Below are 19050 nucleotides of genomic sequence, written 5' to 3' on the forward strand. Positions count from 1 at the left end.
CTCTCGCTCTCCTCATCCCCCCACCCCTCCGGATGGTAGCAGCTCAAGGGCGTGTCCTCGCTGAGGAGGGTGTGTATGTCCCGAGCCCCCCCGCTCATCTTACTCGGGGGGGAGGACGAGGAGGACGGAGCTCAGGGAGTATGTTTGACCCCCAACCCTCACGCTGATCCTCACCCCATAGACTGTGTTTTCAGACTGCATGCGAGTGGAGTGGTGTGGTGTTATGGATAGGCATTCCAAGACACACATTTACACACACTTTTCTCAACGTTTTCCCATTCAACCACACACATTCTCAGTCACCGTTGCTTGACGTATGTGCAACCATTACACACATGTCACGAAATGATAATCAGACAAAATCTTAAGGTTAAGTAGCATTTCTACGGTCAGCATCTTCTCCCTGACCCTTCCCTTACCTCTCTTGCTCTGCATGGAGTTGTTGGTTTGGCCTGAGTGCTCCTTATAGCTCTGCTATAGTGCTGCTTCAGTACTGCCACTGTTGACTGCAGTATACCTAACCCAGCCCAGCACAGTGTGACACACACACTCCTGCATCTTGCATTTCTAGCTGCTTTGCTGTGTGTGTTGTCAATGATTGTCATGTGTGCCAGCCAGCCAGCCAGCCAGCCAGCCAGTCAGCCAGCCAGCCAGACAAGGATTGTGTGTGTTCGAGAGAGCAGGGAGTGATAAAGTGTGTGTGTCGTGTGTGTGTGTGTGTGCCAGCCAGCCAGCCAAGGATTGTGTGTGTTCGAGAGAGCAGGCAGTGATAAAGTGTGTGTTTTGAGGAAGTATTAGTCTGTTTAAACCAGCATGGTTTGCAGATGTACATGTTCTGGTTTGCAGAATGTTTTTCCCGGGTTGTTTCCTCCTCTGCTGTGAGGATGGGTGTTGGCGTGTGTTTGACAACAGTTGAAGACAGCGCCCTCTAGGATAATGCCATGTCATTACAGCGGCCTGTGCATAGTTTTCCCCGCTCACTGCACTTTGAATTGGGAACGACACTCACCACTTGTATCTCTATCACTGGTCAGAATTGTGACTGTGAGAATATCTACATAAAGCATTTTTAAAATCCTTGATCTTTTCTTTTCTGTTTTTCAGCCCAGGGAAAAGGGTCGCATGCGATTTCACCGGCTCCAGAATGTCCAAATTGCCCTGGACTTTCTCAAACAGAGACAGGTACAACTGACACACACACACACACACACACACACACACACACACACACACGCCACTCTCAACCCACTCAATATCTCAACAGGTACTCATGCTCAGAAATACATATTGACCTGAACTAAGCCAAATTCAACCACATCTGCCTTTTGGGGGAAAAAAAGAAAGGTTTATTTGACCATTTAAAAAAACAAACACAAAAGAAACATACAAAGCACATCCATAAATAAAATAATTGAGGTGGTCTTTCTCTCTCTTTCTCTCTTTCTCTCTTTCTCTCTTTTTCTCTCTCTCCTCCCTTTCCCCCCTTTCTCTCTCTCCCCCCTTTCTCTCTCTCCCCCCTTTCTCTCTCTCTCTCCCCTTTCTCTCTCTCTCTCCTCCCTCTTTCTCTCTCTCCTCCCTCTTTCTCTCTCTCCTCCCTCTCTCTCTCTTTCTCTCTCTCTCTCGCTCGTTCTCTCTCTCTCGCTCCCTCGCTTTCTCTCTCTCACTCTCTCGCTCTCTCTCTTGTCCCAATGTGTCAGCGCTGCATGACTGGGACTACCAGATGACCACAGTCACACCTCAAGCATCTCTAACCAATGCTGCACCTCTGTCTTAGACACCGGCTCTTACTAAACATGGGCTCCATCTCGGTAGCCTCTTTATGTGCACTGATGTGAGAAAGACAGTCGGAATATGGAGGCCAGTCACACCCTTTATTATTTAACGTTACAATAGAGAACAGGAAGTCATGTGGTGACTGGTTAATAACGTGGAGCACATGGGTACCCAACTCCAGTCCCCTTACAGCTTTCTATTCCATGTCAAAGCTTTAATTAGGTTACCACGAGGCCAGGTGTTTAATCCTCCCATTCTACATGTTCCAGGTCAAACTGGTGAACATCCGGAACGATGACATCACAGACGGCAACCCCAAGCTGACACTGGGCCTCATCTGGACCATCATCCTGCACTTCCAGGTCTGTGCTGCTCTATGTCTTCTAGCTCTATGTCGAGGTTGGCCACCCTGCTCTATACGTTGTGCTCTGATGTTGTGTGTGTGTTCACGGCACGCTGACTACTTCCTGCTGGCCTCTGGCCAGGTCCACCTCACGACAGAGGTCTCTAATCTCAAGGGTCTTTCCCTGGTTAAATACATTTTTAAAAAACGACACCACCTCCAAATGAAATGTTATTTGTCACGTGCGCCGAATACAACAGGTGTAGACGTTACAGTGAAATGTTTACTGAAGCGACAGTTTCAAATTGGATCTGTCTTGGCAGGAAAATCGATTTACGACTCGCCGGCCTCATGGCAAGTCAAGATAGCGGTTCAGATAAAATCATCCATCTAATTACCTTGAGTACTTGTAGAAGTCCTGTGGTGGAGGGGTGGCTACTGGGCTTTACACTAGTTTCTTCTACGTATTATAGTGTGTGTGTGTTGATCTCTCAGACGTGTCCTCTGCTGTCATATTGGGTTGCTGGGAGTACCAGGGTTGGCTCAGAGGCTGTGTCTCTCTCTGTGTGTGTGTGTTGATCTCTCAGACGTGTCCTCTGCTGTCATATTAGGTTGCTGGGAGTACCAGGGTTGGCTCAGAGGCTGTGTCTCTCTCTGTGTGTGTGTGTTGATCTCTCAGACGTGTCCTCTGCTGTCATATTGGGTTGCTGGGAGTACCAGGGTTGGCTCAGAGGCTGTGTCTCTCTCTGTGTGTGTGTGTTGATCTCTCAGACGTGTCCTCTGCTGTCATATTGGGTTGCTGGGAGTACCAGGGTTGGCTCAGAGGCTGTGTCTCTCTCTGTGTGTGTGTGTTGATCTCTCAGACGTGTCCTCTGCTGTCATATTGGGTTGCTGGGAGTACCAGGGTTGGCTCAGAGGCTGTGTCTCTCTCTCTGTGTGTGTGTTGATCTCTCAGACGTGTCCTCTGCTGTCATATTGGGTTGCTGGGAGTACCAGGGTTGGCTCAGAGGCTGTGTGTGCGGCAGCTAGTTAGTTCTGTGCCAGGCGCAGACTAGGTTTAGGAGTCTTATAATGTGTCTTGTCAGTGTGGGAGTTTACTTGAGCTGTTGCTTTGTTTGTAGATGTTGTTCCAACCTGCTTGTTGTGGAGACAGTGATGGCTTTAGGGAAGCCTCCTATGGTTGTGTGTGTATCTGTGAAGACACTAGTAGTAGTGTTTTAAAAGCTTGAGTGGAGTGGCTGTGTGTGTCACATAGTTTTCCTTGGTATGTCCTTGTGCTGCGGTGGAAAATAGCCACCAGGCAGGGCATTGCAGTAGGTCAGGCCATGCTCTAAAACACTGGCACCATAGAGGAGCACACACACGCGCGCGCACACACACAGCTGGCCTCAAGAACCCAGGGGTAAAACAACGATGTTTGGACATGAATCAGTCAAGCGAACCCTACCCTTCCTGCATCCTTGACACAAATCAAAGATCCTCCCAAAAAAAGGAAAGGTTTAGTTGGGGGGGGGGGGGGGGGGGGGGGTTGAACTTCACTATAAAAGTTTGAAAAATAAATGAGAGCGCCATTTTGGCAAAGCCCTGTATTTTGACAGTTCAGGTACCCACATGTATTATTAGGTTTACAATCACACTTCCCATGAACGACCACCTGGATGTGCTGTGGGCAGAACAGAGCGATTATGATTAAATAACCTCAAGGTGACACTGGCAAGCCGGTTGCCAAGGAGACACGCTGCATGACTACGCAGCCACTTCAATCAGCATGATTCAGCAGAACGGTGTGAGCCCGGAGGAAGGAGAGTAGAGGGAGGGAGGGTGATGCAGTCTGAGGGATAGAGGTAGAGACCCAGCACTGATGGACTGATTGGAGGCTGAAAACTACTGTTGCACTGAAAGAGAAAGACGAGGAGGACATGAGAGAGAAGATGGAAGCGTAGAGCAGTGGGGTTTACGGGTTGCAGCTGAGGATCAATCAAATCATTTTATTTGTCACATGCTTCATCAACAACAGGAGTAGACTAACGGTGAAATGCTTACTTAGGGCCCTTCCCAGCAATGCAGGGAGAAATAATTGAAAAATAGTAACTTGAGGAATAAATACACAATGAGAAATGATAACTTAGTACAGAGATAATTGAGGTAGATATGTGAAGTGCCTTGCAAAAGTATTCAGACCCCTTGGATTTCTTCACATTTTATTACGTTACAAAGTGGGATTCAAATGGATGTATATGTAAAAAAAAAAATGTCAACAATCTACACTAAATACTCGGAAGTGGAAGAAAAATCCTATTTTTTTTTTCAAGATTAATACAAAATTCATAACTACACTGAACAAAAATATAAACACAACATACAACATTTTCAAAGATTTTACTGAGATACACTTCATAAAATGAAATCAGTCAATTTAAATAAATGCACTAATCTATGAATGTCTCATGGCTGGGAATACAGATATGCATCTGTTTGTCACAGATACCTTGAAAAAAAGTTAGGGGCGTGGATCAGAAAACCAGTCAGTATCTGGTGTGACCACCATTTGCCTCCTGCAGTGCGACACATCTGCTTCATGTAGAGTTGATCAGGCGGTTGATTGTGGCTTATGGAACGTTGTCCCAGTCCTCTTCAATGGCTGTGCGAAGTTGCTGGATATTGTCGGGAACTGGAACATGCTGTCGTACACGTCGATCTAGAGCATCCCAAACATGCTCAGGGGGTGATATGTCTGGTGTGTTTGCTGGGCTGAAGGTCCTGGGCTGGTGTGGTTACATGTGGTCTGTGGTTTTGAGGCCGGTTGGACGTTGGAGGCGGCTTATGGTAGAGAAATGAACATTAAATTATCTGGCAACATCGCTGGTGGACATTCCTGCAGTCAGCATGCATTGTGTTTTGTGACAAAACGGCACATTTTAGGGTGGCCTAATTTCCCCCAGCACAAGGTGCACCTGTGTAACAATCATGCTGTTAATACAGCTTCTTGATATGCCACACCTGTCAGTCAGGTGGATGGATTATCTTGGCAAAGGAGAAATGTTCACTAACAGGGATGTAATTTTTTTGTTGTTGAGTGAAATATGCTTTTTGTGCAAATGGAAAATTCCTGGGATATTTTATTTCAGCTCATGAAATATTGGACCGACACTTTACATGTTGCGTTTACATTTTTGTACAGTATAAAATATAGTTAGTACATAAGTATTCAGCCTCTTTGTTTAGGCAAGCCTAAATGAGTTTGGCTTAACAAGGCACATAATAAGTTATATGGACTCACCCTGTGTGAATAATAGTGGTTGACATTATTGTTTTATGACAAACCCTTCACCCAGTCCCTCATACATACAACATCTGTAAGGTCCCTCAATCAAGCACAGATTCAACTACAAAGACCAGGGAGCCTTTTGAAGGCCTCATAAAGAAGGGCAGTGATTGGTAGATGGTTAGAAATAACAAATCAGACATTATATATCTCTTTAGTTATGGTCAAGTTAATAATTATGCTGTGGGTGATTGTATTAAACCACCCAGAACATCAAAGATGCAGTCGTCCTTCTGAACTGAGCAGTAGGACAGGAAGGAAACTGCGTAGGGATGTCACCATGAGGCCATTGGGGATTTTAAAACGGCTACAGAGGTCAATGGCTGTGATGGTAGAAAACTGAGGATGGATCAACAACATGTTCGTGTCTCTACAATAATGACCTAAATGACAGAGTGAAAAGAAGAATACAAATTTACAGAATTAAAATATTTCAAAACATGCATCTGTTATGCAACAAGGTACTACAGTAATAGTGAAAATAAACAAAAAACTGAAAAGGAATGACACTTTTGGGCCTAAATGCAAAGCCTTATGTTTTGTAGCAAATCCAACAAATCACTGAGTAACTGCCTCTTTATTTTCAAGCATAGCGGTGGCTGCATCATGGTACTGGCATGTTTGTCATCGACAAATACTGGGGAGTTTTTCAGGATGAAAAGAAATGGGATGGAGCTAAGCACAGGCAAAGTCCTGCTTCAGTTTGCGTTACACCAGAGACCACGAGAGGAATTAACCTTAAAGAAAGACAGTAACCTACAACACAAGCCCCAAATATTTTCTGGAGTTGCTTATAATGGGCAAATATTGCACAGTCCAGATGTACACAGCTCTTGGAGACTTACCCCAGAAGACTCGCAGCTTTAATCGTTTCTAAAGGTGTTTCTGTATTGACTCAGGGAGCTGAATACATCTAACAACTTTTAGTTAATGCACTTGTATAATTTGTAAAAAAAAAATGTATTCAACATTTTCTTCCACTTTGTCTTCAGAGTATTTTGTGTAGATTGTTGACACAAAAAAAAAGACAATTTGAATCCCACTTTGTAACACCGATAAAATGTGAAGGCACTGTATGTAGGGATAAAGTGACCCGGCAACAGGATCGATAATAAACAGTAACGGCAGCGTAACCCATCCTATATGAACATGTTTTTATTTGTATTATGATATATATATATATATTTACAATAACACAAAATACAAAAACAGCTAAATATTCAGACGAGTACATCAACGTAGACCGCGGTAGTACATGTCAAAATAAACTATGTAAAAAGTCTGAACAGCACATATTATGACCTGGGATTTGCAAGGAGCAGCCATTTTAATTGGTAGTCACAACATGCCATGTTAGAAAGCACATGTTCATTTATTGTAATGATTATGGGAATGGATGTAGGGTTTGGTGTTAGTAGTTAAAATCAGATGTTTGGTTAGAAAGCACTGCATGGCCCGGAAGTGGGGTGTGAGGTCATTCCAGGAAGCTGTCCCCCTAAGGTTCGATTACTGCCAGTAAAATAACGTGTGATTGGAGGAATCTATGTTTTCAGGCCAAAGGAGAATTTGTCATTGGACTATACACTATGTTGTCAGGGGTAGAACCACAGGCCTATGACTCCACACTCTGTCATGCCTAGTTAAGACCAGTTCTTCATATTTCCAAAGACGTGTCATGTCAGCAGAAACGTTCTCTCTGACTGCAGGCTCGACGAGTTGCTATCTCAGCAGTCAACACCGGCCACTTCAACCCAGTTGTAGAGATCCTCGGCCCTGCTCCTGCCCCCAAGGCAGACATATCTGCCAGGTGTCTCTACTTGGTAATTGCATTGCCTTCAGAAAGTGTTCATACCCTCAACTTATTTCACATGTTGTTGTGTTACAGCCTGAATTCAAAACGGATTAAATATATTTTCACAATAGCCCAATATTTTTAGACATTTTTGCTAATGTAAATCCAGGAACGTCTCATTTGCATAAGTATTCACACCCCTTTGCTATGACATTCCAAATTGAGCTCCGATGCATCCAATGTCTTTTTGTTCATCCTTGAGTTGTCACCACCACTTAATTGTAGTCCACCTGTGGCCAACTCTGTTTGGACATGATTTAGAAAGAAACACACCTGTCTATATAAGGTCCCACAGTTGACAGTGCATGTCAGAGCAATGAACTATACCATGAAGTCAAAGGAACTGTCTGTAGATTTCTGAGATAGAATTGTGATGAGGCATATGTCTAGGGAAAGGGTATAAAACTATTTCTAGAGTGTTGAAAGTTTCCTTCATTGGCAAGTGGAAAAAATATGGAACTACCTCGAACTGCCTAGAACTGGCTAGAACTGGCTATCCGATGAGACAAAAATTGAACTCTTTGGCCTGAATGCAAAGCGCTATGTCTGGAGAAAACCAGGCACAGCTCATCACCCGTCTAACACCATCTCTACCGTGGAGCATGGTGGTGGCAGAATTCATGCTATGGAGATGGTTTTCAGTGGCAGGAAGATGGAGGGAACGATGAATGACGCCAAATGCAGGCAAATCCTTTATGAGAACCTGCTTCAGAGAGCAAACGACCTTAGATTGTGGTGAAGATATGCGTTCCAACAGGACAATGACTCCAAGCATACATCCAAATCAATGCTGGAATGCTTCAGAACAAGAATGTGAAAGACCTTGAGTGGCCCAGCCAAAGCCCAGACTTGAATCCCATTGGAAATCTGTGGAAAGACTTGAAGATTGCTGTTCACCGCCCCTCCCCATCTAACTTAACAGAGCTTGAAAAAATCTGCAAGGAAGAATGTGAGAAAATCCCCAAATCCAGATGTGCAAAGCTGATACAGACATACCCAAGACAACGCAAAGCTGTAATCACAGCCAAAAGTGCTTCTACAAAGTATTGACTCTGGTGTGAATACTTATGTAAATGACATTTCTGTGTTTCAGAAATTGTATAGCGTTGAAAATGAATAGCGCGTCAGTATTTTTTTGTATATATATATTTTTAAATTTAACTAGGCAAGTCAGTTAACAAATTCTTATTTACAACGACTGCCTTCTAAAAGGCAAAAGGCCTCCTGCGGGGACGGGAGCTGGGATTAAAAATATAGATCCAAAACACACATCACGACAAGAGAGACAACACAACGCTATTTAAAGAGCGACTTAAGACAACATAGCAAGGCAGCAACACATGACATCACAACATGGCAGCAACACAACATGGCAGCAGCACAACATGGCAGCAGCACAACATGGCAGCAACACAACATGGCAGCAGCACAACATGGTAGCAGCACAACATGGCAGCAGCACAACATGGCAGCAGCACAACATGGCAGCAACACAACATGGTAGCAACACAACATGGCAGCAACACAACATGGCAGCAACACAACATGGCAGCAACACAACATGGCAGCAGCACAACATGGCAGCAACACAACATGGTAGCAACACAACATGGCAGCAACACAACATGGTAGCAGCACAAAACATGGTACAAAGGGCAAGAAGGTAGAGACAACAATACATCACGCAAAGCAGCCACAACTGTCAGTGTCCATGATTGTGTCTTTGAATGAAGAGATGGAGATTAAACTGTCCAGTTTGAGTGTTTGTTGCAGCTCGTTCCAGCCGCTAGCTGCAGCGAACTGAAAAGAGGAGCGACCCAGGGACGTGTGCGCTCTGGGGACCTTTTAATAGAATGTGACTGGCAGAACGGGTGGATATCGCAGATGGGGGGGGATGCCTAAGAGGGTTTTATAGCGGTGCGTGGGTAAAATCAGTGAGAAAGCCAGTAAAAAATGTCACATGACAACCAATGCTGTGATAATTGTGTGGTTTGCTCAATTACCCATTCGTTCATACCCCACTGTATACAGTATGGCCATGACAACAGAAATATCACACACAGTGGCGGAATAAATTCAACTCCTGTACACCTACGTTTTGTTTCCTCACAAAGCCAGAGGGCAACATCTGTCCACAAATCAAATATTGCATGTAAGCAAGTTCATGTTTTCTAGAGTTTACGAAACGACTACTGATTCAGAACCACGGCGTTACCGCAAGTCAGCACAAAGACAACAGGAGCACTGCCTCCGCTCTTCCAGCACCATTTAAACATCATCAAATCAACAGGGCTACATATGCTTAGTTTAATACACTGAAAACAAACGTAAAGATACCAAAAACTGTTTAGTACAATCAATGTCGCTAAATATCATGTGTCTGTCCATGGTACTGATTTGTGTGTGTGTGTGTGTGCGCTAGTAAAACAACAAATGTTGACTCACCCTACTTGTAGACAAGTTAAACGCCAATGCCATCCTCTCTTTTATGTTGGCAAAACGGTCTATGGCTCTGTCATACAGTAAACTTCTAGTTTTTCTTGTCATAGGGTACCAAGCTAAAAATATTACTGCTAGCCTAAGTTCCTCGCATGCTGTACCAGGACAACCCAAAGTTGAGCTTGGCTCAATGCTGATTGGCTAATTATCTTCTCTCTCTTTTTTTTATTTTTTATCAACGGAGGCCAAATTCTTGCTGGAATCAATCAATCAATCAAATTCTACGGCGGCAACATGTTATACTCTTTTTGTCCAGACAGCATCAGATACATGGGCTACACATACTGAGACAGAGGGGCGCTGGTTCCCTCGCTCGGACCATTTCTCCCGTGAGATTCAGCCACTTGCGAATTTATGGAAAATTATGAAAACACAGAGAAATTATTTTGCCAATTGTATTGGTCAAATATTTTGGGAAGCCAGGCTTTGCTTGGCATCCATGCCACTGAGTACTATGTGAATTCAGTAGGCTTACATCTACCCTGATGCAACAGTGGTGCAAGTCTGGCTGCAGTGCCTCACTTTCACCACTAGGGGTCCCCATTTATCCCAGCATCATAGATGACCTGGCACACTAACAATGCTCTCAGCCTACTACACAGCCTCTCACAGGCCCTGACTCTTCCTAAACTGTGGCTGCGTGCGATTGGCTTATCCACTCTGGCCTGGCTCTTTAATTTGTGCTTCTGTAATTCCTCCCCTGAAGAATCTTTTTAATACAAAATACATCAAGACCCAGCTCTGACCTGCTTATGCGAAAGCTCAAATTAGAAAGTGCTACCAAAGCACAAATCTAGGACCAGCTTACCCTATATATCTCCTAACCGCCGTCATTTAGAGGTGAAACATCAAAACTGACCTCAAATCTGCTCTTCTACGCAACCTATATTCTCTCTGAATGCCAAATATGTTGTGACAGAGATAATTATCTGGTAAAATAATCTCATTGGCGCTAGACTTGATGATTATCCCTAATGGAGCTGGTCCAGTACAGTGTAGGATCCCTCAGGGGGAGTGCCTGAGTTCAGGTAGTTAGTTGGTTTCCAGCCCGTTCTATCATATCCATGGGGAAGGCCTCGGGGACCTTATTACTGGTTTCCACTGTGAATTGGATTCATGTAGCCCATCTGTCATCACTGGAGAATAGTCTGCATTGTTTATGTTTATGTTGGTATTTGTTTTTGGTCTGTGGGTAGAGCTCTAAGCTGCTATGCAAAGCCTTGTGTGTGCGGGTGTGTGTGTGGGGGTGGGGGTTTCTTGATGTGGGTGGGGGTTTCTTGATGTGGGCTTGTGAGATGTGTGTTTTGTTTGTGTGTGCTCGTACAGTCCAACACCCACACACACAGTGAGATATTGAGTGTCTTAAGGTGTGTGAGAGTACAGTGTAAAGGCTATAACCAACCACGTGACCGTACTGCATCAGGGTTGTGTTTATGTGGGAGACGAGGTTGTCACGTCTTGAAGCCTGTGTGTTTGAAAAGGCTCATCAGTGAAAGTGGTGGATCCTGAACTGGTGCAAAGGCTCTTTTGCATTTCTGTGTCTCTCTGTGTGTCTCTCTGTTTCTCTCTGTGTCTGCCATTACAGCCTGTTTTTTTAAATCTCTCATTCCTCTTGATATTTTTGATAAACTCCTTCATCCCCACCCCCTCACGTGCTTTAATACTTAACATTCCCTCCTTACCCCTGATATATATCCTCCTTCCCCTCCTTTTTGTCCTCTATTTCACCAGGGGAGGGATAGATGGGGAGAGGTATGTAGGAGAGGCAGAGAATCAGATTGAGGTGATCTCAGTATTGCAGAGAAGCAACAATTCAGATCTTCCTCTGTAGTAGCTTGCCAACTGGGGAAGCTTTTGAGGTGTGTGTGTGTGTGTGTGTGTGTGTGTGTGTGTGTGTGTGTGTGCGCGCAACTGATAAAATCGGTTCACCTGGCATTTTTACCGATTTAAAAAAAAAATCTATCAGACCAAATTTCACTGATATTCAATAAATAGGATGAAAAAAAGGAAATCTCATGCTGATCTGAACATTTGAGGCCATTATCAAAATGTCATTGTCACAATTTAACAAATTAACACCTGAAGCCTATTTCTTGGACAATTGCTCTTTTGGATGACAATTTCTTACAACTGTGTGGAGAAATTTCACTTTTCAATTTCCCTGCTATGAAACACTCCATTGGCAGATATATCGTATCGGTGAGCTTTGTACCCCCCAAAAATCGGAATCCGTATCAGACCCCGTAAAAAAAAACATATTGTTCGTGCTCTAAGTGTCGAGTGTCATAACAAGCGCTCTGAGCTCACAGAGTGTGCCACAGAGAGGGAGGGAGGGAGGGAGCGACGAGGAAGCGGATAGGATGAGAAGGGAGGGAGGGAAAGAGAGCAGGAGAGGGCTAGAGCAGTGAAGCTGCAAGCAGCCTGAAGATAAAGCGTTTCCCTCTGTCGTTGCCTGCGAGCCAGGGAGAGAACAAACGAGAGAAGCCAGCGAGAGAGAGAAGGAGAGGAATACAGGCTGCCTGCTGTTACTGTGTCTCCTGGCTTTCCTTGGACCTACAGGCCTCGACTCAAATGCGCACACAGAGGATTCATACACACACCCACAGCTGATCAGAGGATCGCCAAGCCCTGTCGGCACACACAGACGTGCTCTTGCTCTCTCCTCAGCTGCACACGCACACACATTTCCCTTCTCTCCTGGGAGCACCGTATAAATTGGATCAATCCGACCATGCCTGTCTGACGGGGACCTTGTTCTCCCTTCATCCGAATCCCCCCTCTCCTCCTCCATCTCTCTCTGTAACCAGCCAAGGAGCTCCAGACTACCGGACTTATCCTCTGCCTTTTGCCTTACCCAGTCAGCTGCTCGTTTACTGGCCGCGTCAGGGGGACAGCTATAGCTGGGGGACACTGGACCTACCCTCACAAAGTCTAACCTAGCTTCCTGTAGCTTAGCCCAGCCCAGCCACCACTGGTAATTCGATCAACCAGACCAGAGGAGACGAGTGGAGAGGGAAGTGCATGTTTAACCCAACCGCCTGTCTATCTGCTTGGTTGTCTGCAACCAGACCCTCTTTGCGTGCACGCCTGTGGACTCCTACTGGGAACACATACAGACCTGGATGAGTGTGGATGCTTTATATACTGGAGCAGTGTCGCGACGACGGCTGCAGCAGGGATGACGGAAAAAGCCTGCCTGGCTGAGAGACGGTGACAAGGATGGAGACGGACTGAGGGGTTAGTGATTGGATAGCACCAGCCACGAGCACGCTCTCCAAGCAATCCTTTGTGGGAGGGAGCATAAGGGGAAGGCTGCTATCCAGGGGGGAGGCCACGTGACGTCTGGAAAGCTAAAGGGGATGATCTCTACTCCCTAACGCGACGTGCTCTGGATTTTAACCTGGTACAGCACCAGAGACTAAACTACAGGGACCACTGTCAAGAATTGTCCGGCTTTTCTGTGATTGCAGTCATTTGAAGGATTGTCGAAGAAGGATTGTCGAAGGCAGTAACGCCTACAGTTCAGTAGCTCATCGCCTCTCTTCCTGGTCCCATGGTCACCCCCATCACCTGGAGTCTTCCAAGTCAGCACCGTAACGTTGACTCAATGCTCATCTAACCTCCCCCCTCCCACCCCCAGGAGGTTTTCCTTCGTACTAAGACGACAAAGCGATCTCTGTGGTTAACAACCGTGTGAACTGAAGTTAATCAAGCGTCACATGACACAGCGACTCCATGAACAGGGGGGAGGGGGGGACCGTGGGAGATGGCGAGGAGTCTGAGCTGCCGCCGTCGTCAAGGCTCTGATTTGAGGTTTTGAACACGCTGCCGGTGTGTTGGCTGACTGTCCGCTATCGCCCACCTCCAATCTGGATAGTGGATAGTAGCATGTTGCCGCAGCAGAATGGGACACCACCAGCTGCTACAGGGCTAATGCTATCACGGCTACTACTATGAGTGTTGTTGACCATTAAGGAGCTGACAGCAATATAATTATCGTAGGAGCGGCGAGGTATTAATAATATATGATTCTGAGTACTTGGAGGCGAGCCTGGATAAAGTACTTGGATTACAGTACCACCGGAACAACAGGGAAAACAAATTGCCAACAAACTGCGCGTGTGTGCAGGGTTGCAGATGACCGGAGTTGTTTTTATTTTTATTTTTGTTGCCGAGCGACTGGTATGATGTGCACTGAGCCGGACACACTGCTTGTGTGAGCGTGTGTCTGCACTGCAGCTCCCTCGCACCACACACTCTAAGAAATTGCAGCTATGAGATGAGACGAGCACTGATTCCATCGCAGGCAACGCAGGAGACCCCACGGACTACTCGAACACAGTCCGACATTGTGTGTGTTAAACGACTGATTGGCTGAAAATGGACACATCTGCAGTGCTCTGACTCACCGTCTCCTAGCCTCATTCAACATGTAGTATGTATGAGCCACGTTGACTTACGTTCTCACCTGCCAAACCTTGGATGAATGAACTACCAAAGCCTGAGCCAAATCGATTTTCTCTTATGCTGTGCTGAGTCTACTGACATGTTTCTGCCTCGGTTGTCCTTGAAGTGAGTGCTGGGATGTCCGTGACCTGCCCATAGAGGTGGGGGCCTCGGAGAGCGAGCCAGAGCAGCTACGGCTGATCGCGGTGTTTCCTGAGCCTGTGTGAGGTGAGGCAACAGCTGCAGAGAGAAGAGGGGGGAGGGAAGACTGGGAGAGGAGGGCCTACGGAGAGACGAGAGCTGTGACACGCAAGCCTGCAGCAAGCACCTCGGCCGAGTGGACTGAACCCGAAGGTGAGAAGGTGACGAGAGCCCACATCCTCGCTCTATCATTCTGTCATTTTTTCTATGCTCCTGGCAAGCAGCCAGATCTAAACCGGCTTTCGCTACACGTCACACCGAGAGCAGGTGTCACCTTGGTATCAGATTCGTCTGTCACTCTCTGCTACTCTCATCAGCCTGTCCACCAGAGCACTTCTGTTTTGCTTTCTTATTTTGCCGCCTCTTCCCTTCCCTCCTTCATTCACTGTCTATTTGAGATGGGAAGCTCCATGGGTTGTGTGAGGCCTCCTAGGGAGGGAGGACACGGCTTCCCCCCACTGTCCCCCAACCCCAAACGACGCCTCCGCTTCCGGCGGAGACGCAAAGGGAAGAAGCACCAGAAAGGAGGGTCGTCGGTCGGCTCGGAAGTGGAAAGCATAAGGATAAGCAACATACCAGAGGAAGAGGATGAGGAGGAAGAGGACAAAGGTACCGTCACGGAGGCAACCACCGCGTCGTTCAAAACTATGAGTGACGTCGGCGCCAAAATCGCCAATTTAACCGTGCCTCAGGCTCAAACTCAATCCAGACTACCGCTGCCCAGTGCTCTCTGTGCTGACTCCACGAGTGACAGCATGGGGGGGTTGGGTGGTAGCAGAGTGCTGGATGTGTCCCCTGAGCCAAGCCCAGTGTGGAGAAGGCTGTCCTACCCCGGAGCTGGGAGTGAGGAAGGGGGGACGAGCAGTACCACAGATGCCTCAAGCAGCCAAGGGCAACCCAGTGGGAACCCCACCCCAGACAACCCTGACAACCCTGACCCAGCTGTCCCGTCCCAGGTGCACACCACCCCTGGCGGGGGTCAGGTCTGCAAAGTCAGGGAGAGAGAACAAGGGGTCCTGGAGAGGCCTTGCATACGAAGACCCAAGAAAGAGAGAGAAAGAGAAAAGAAACGAGAACAGGAGGAGAAAGAGGTGGCAGATGAAGGCGGGGGCTGGGTAGCGGGGACGCCGGGGGCTGCTTTTAACACCCCTCCGGAAAAGGAGCGCAAAGGGGTGGTCCACATTCGTGAGGTGGGGGGCTTGCTGTGTGTTGTAAGGACAGTCTACCCCAGTGACTTTGGGTCCCCAGTTTGGAGAGGGGACAGTTACCATGACAATGAGGTGGAAGTAGAGGTGCGTGCCGAACCTCCAGCCGCATCCCCAGTGACTGGGAACATCCTCAAAGTACAGCTTTCTGAGGAGGACATCATGAGAGCCGAAATTGCCGCCTCCTGTCTCAATAAGACAAAAGTCAAGGAAGGCACAGTGACTGGAAACAAAGTACAACTCTCTGAGGAGGACAGCAGGAGAGCCAAAATGGATGCCAGGACCGCTTTCCTGATGGGGACCCAAGAAACTACAGAAGTCAAGGAACTTAGTCTGGATAAACCAGCCCAGGTCCAAGAGGGGCTATTAATTCAGAACCCTTTTGCCTTTGGCTATGCCAGCGATCTGCTACTCACCTCCCCAGCGACTGGGAGCGCCACCCAGGTAGGCAGGGTGGGCCTGACCCAAAGGAGAGACAATATGGACACCTCAGGTCCCAGTATGACTACCAACCTTACGGGGACCCAGGAAACCACGAAAGTCGAGGGACCCTCGTTACAGGACCCTCTGTCCTCAGGCTATGCCAGCGACCTCCCACTAACCTCCCCAGAGGCAGGGGGCACCACCCAAGGAGACTGGGAAAGCTCCAGAGAGGGACTGGACTCTGCAACAGACAGTCCTCTATCTCCACCCCAGGTCCCCACAAAGCAGTTCCCTCAGGTCGGGCATTTTTTTCTCTTTCACTCACTCACTCACTCACTCACTCACTCACTCACTCACTCACTCTCACTCGTGGAAATGTAGTCTACGTGTATTTGGGGTTTGGTCCAGGATCAGGGGGGGAGAGCATATTTAAGAATATGTGTTGCCCTTTTAAGTCTTAGTGTACTAGTGTCATCTTTGTGAGAGAGAGAATGTGTGCTTTTGTGTCCCTCTCGCTGTGTGTGTTTGTTGTGTGTCCTGGTCATTATCAGCCCTGCAGAAGGCACTCTGCGTCTTCTCATCCTTCCTGGGTCTGTCCCCAGAGCCTAATCAGCACAGCACAGACCATCTCTGCATCTCTCCCCCTTTTCCTTCTCCATCACCCATTCTCTCCTCACACCACCCACTCTTTCCCCTGTTACTTTTGACTGTGTGTGTGTTGCCTCAAATAGCAAGGTTCCTGACAGCTTGTTATTTTGCAATGATGTATTGGTTTATGAGATCATACGGCTCACAGAATTGTGTGTGTGTGTGTGTGGAGGGATTCAATGGCCTCATTTGAGCTCCATCACAATAAGATGTTCAATAAAGGACCTACTGTCAAAGGAATAGAATTACATTAACTTGAATGGTAATGTCGGTTCTAGTAAATCTATTTCTATGCCTACTATATTGTAGGTATTTGACCCCACAGTTGCTGGTGACCCTTTCACTGTTACCGACAATAACCCTCAATTGGTAGTTAATTGACCTAGCACCTTTCTTGCTCAAAGTGCTGTACATTGAAAGCAGGAAACCCCCTTCGTGGCTGCCGATGTGTAGCACCCAGCCGCCAGTATACTATGTATGCTGTGATGGTATGGTATTCTGTTTTCTTTGGGCCTGCGTGTCTCATTTTGATGCACGGTGCTGAATTACGGGGGAAAGCAAGACGCACGCAGGTGCTTAGAGCCCGGTCTCCGTTTACAAGCGTTTTAGCCAGGTAAACGATCAAGTCCTGGCTCTTTCTCTAGCTTTCATTCTCTGTGTGTGTGTGTGTGTGTGTGTGTGTGTGTGTGTGTGTGTGTGTGTGTGTGTGTGTGTGTGTGTGTGTCTGGCCTACCCTCATCTGAATAAGTAGGGATTTCAGATGTGCATTCATCAACAGTATATTGCTGCATCTAGCCCCATGGGGGATTCCAAACAGTTCCTATCCAATCCTCTCTCCCCTTTTTTTAATGGATTTGGTGTATTCTGTCCGTCTCGTTCCGTCTCCCCATCAGCTATCTGAATCTGTCCTCGTCTCTCTCCCTGCCTATCCTCCATTTTCCTTCTCCCTCTCTCTCTATCCATCCCTCTCTCTCCCTGCCTATCCTCCATTTTCCTTCTCCCTCTCTCTATCCATCCCTCTCTCTCTATCCATCCCTCTCTCTCCCGCCGCCCCTCCCTATACCCTGCTGCTTCAAAGGCCCCTTTAAATGCAATCTATTCTGAGCCCCCAGGGGGCTCGTGTGTCATAGCAATGTACAGTAGGGCCTTGATTTTTGTAGCCATTCTCGTCAATGGTGATAGCACTACCTTTCTGTCCCTGAAGCTGTGTGTGTGTAAAGGCACCGATCCTCAAGAATCACATGCGACCGCGAGAGGAGGAGTCGGAACAGGGGGTTAGAACCGAGGGTTAGACCGTCTTCAAGAGCGTTAATGAGCGTGTCTGTGTTGGCACGAACACTGTCATGACTCCTGAGTGGAAGCAGGTCATTGGCAGTTTGTGGGCGTGTCTGTTTGTTAGTGTCTGACCTAAGCACGGTGTCTCCAGCTAATTAACACGATGTGCCCTTTTTATGACAGCGTGAAAACCCTGCCGTGTGTTACCCGTAGCTCATTATACCTGGATCAGAATTTATGACACGCATGTCCAAGAGGAGGTGGCTATTATGTATGACGATTTCAATTGGGCAACCTCAAATGTATGTGGCCTGCAGTCCAATCACCAGCTGCAGTATTCAAAACAGGTTATGGGTTGCAGGGGGAAACTGAGCTACACAGGATGGTACAGTACCTTGGTGTGGAATGGGAGAGCGAGGCCGTGCTCTGTTTATCGGCCGTCACTTGAGAGCTCAGCCAGAGTCCAAGTGATGGAGTTTCCCTGTGGTGTATGGCCTTGCCTTAATCATCTTTACTGGGAGAGGCTCACGGGCACTGAGGAGCTGTGTTTTGGGTTACACGTGTGTGTTTGCTGTCGGTGCATATGGTTTATGTGCTTTCCTTGAGCATGCAAGGCCTTATTAGTTTACGCAGGCCTGGTTTTGCTCTCTCTCGTTCCCAAGCCATTCCTCCTCTCATCCCCCCCCCCCCCCCCCCTCTCTTTTGGCTGTTACTGCAGTCTTCTGGCACTCACTGGTAATTTCATGCTGTACTATATTAGCACTTGAGAGACACAGTCAGGGAAGGAGAAGGAGGGGAAAAAGGGATGAGGGAGGAATAATGACGACCAGAACCAGGCACTGCCAGATACAGCAATACATCAGCCACCCTTTGTCAGTCAGAACGGAGGGAGGGAGGGAGGGAGGTTGATGTGAGGGAGGGAGGGAGGCCGGGAGGTTGATGTGAGGGAGGGAGGTTGATGTGAAGGAGAGACGGATTGATCCAAACAAGGCCGTTTCTGAGACAAGCCGACGTGACCGACTGATAAGGAAAGGCTGGAAGGCCACCTTTGGAGAGGAAC

The 19050-nt window shown here is 47.2% G+C and overlaps 1 protein-coding gene across 35 annotated transcripts in view; it reads left to right on the forward strand.

Moving 5' to 3' along the window:
- Positions 1–19050, forward strand: part of LOC110496159 (microtubule-actin cross-linking factor 1) — a 271227-nt gene that overhangs the window by 114781 nt on the left and 137396 nt on the right. For 18 of the 35 annotated variants that reach the window (XM_090208545.1, XM_090208553.1, XM_090208547.1 and 15 more), the window contains exon 1: positions 10333–16364. In XM_090208545.1, the coding sequence (XP_090064671.1) occupies positions 14838–16364 (1527 nt within the window). In that variant the 5' untranslated portion in view covers positions 10333–14837. Of the gene's footprint in view, positions 1–39; positions 139–1104; positions 1183–2042; positions 2136–10332; positions 16365–19050 lie in introns of those variants that run through there. The other 17 variants (XM_090208563.1, XM_090208580.1, XM_090208577.1 and 14 more) reach the window with 2 other exon arrangements.

This window comes from Oncorhynchus mykiss, chromosome 18, assembly GCF_057628025.1.
Source record: "Oncorhynchus mykiss isolate SJ-2025 chromosome 18, ASM5762802v1, whole genome shotgun sequence".
NCBI lineage: Eukaryota > Metazoa > Chordata > Actinopteri > Salmoniformes > Salmonidae > Oncorhynchus > Oncorhynchus mykiss.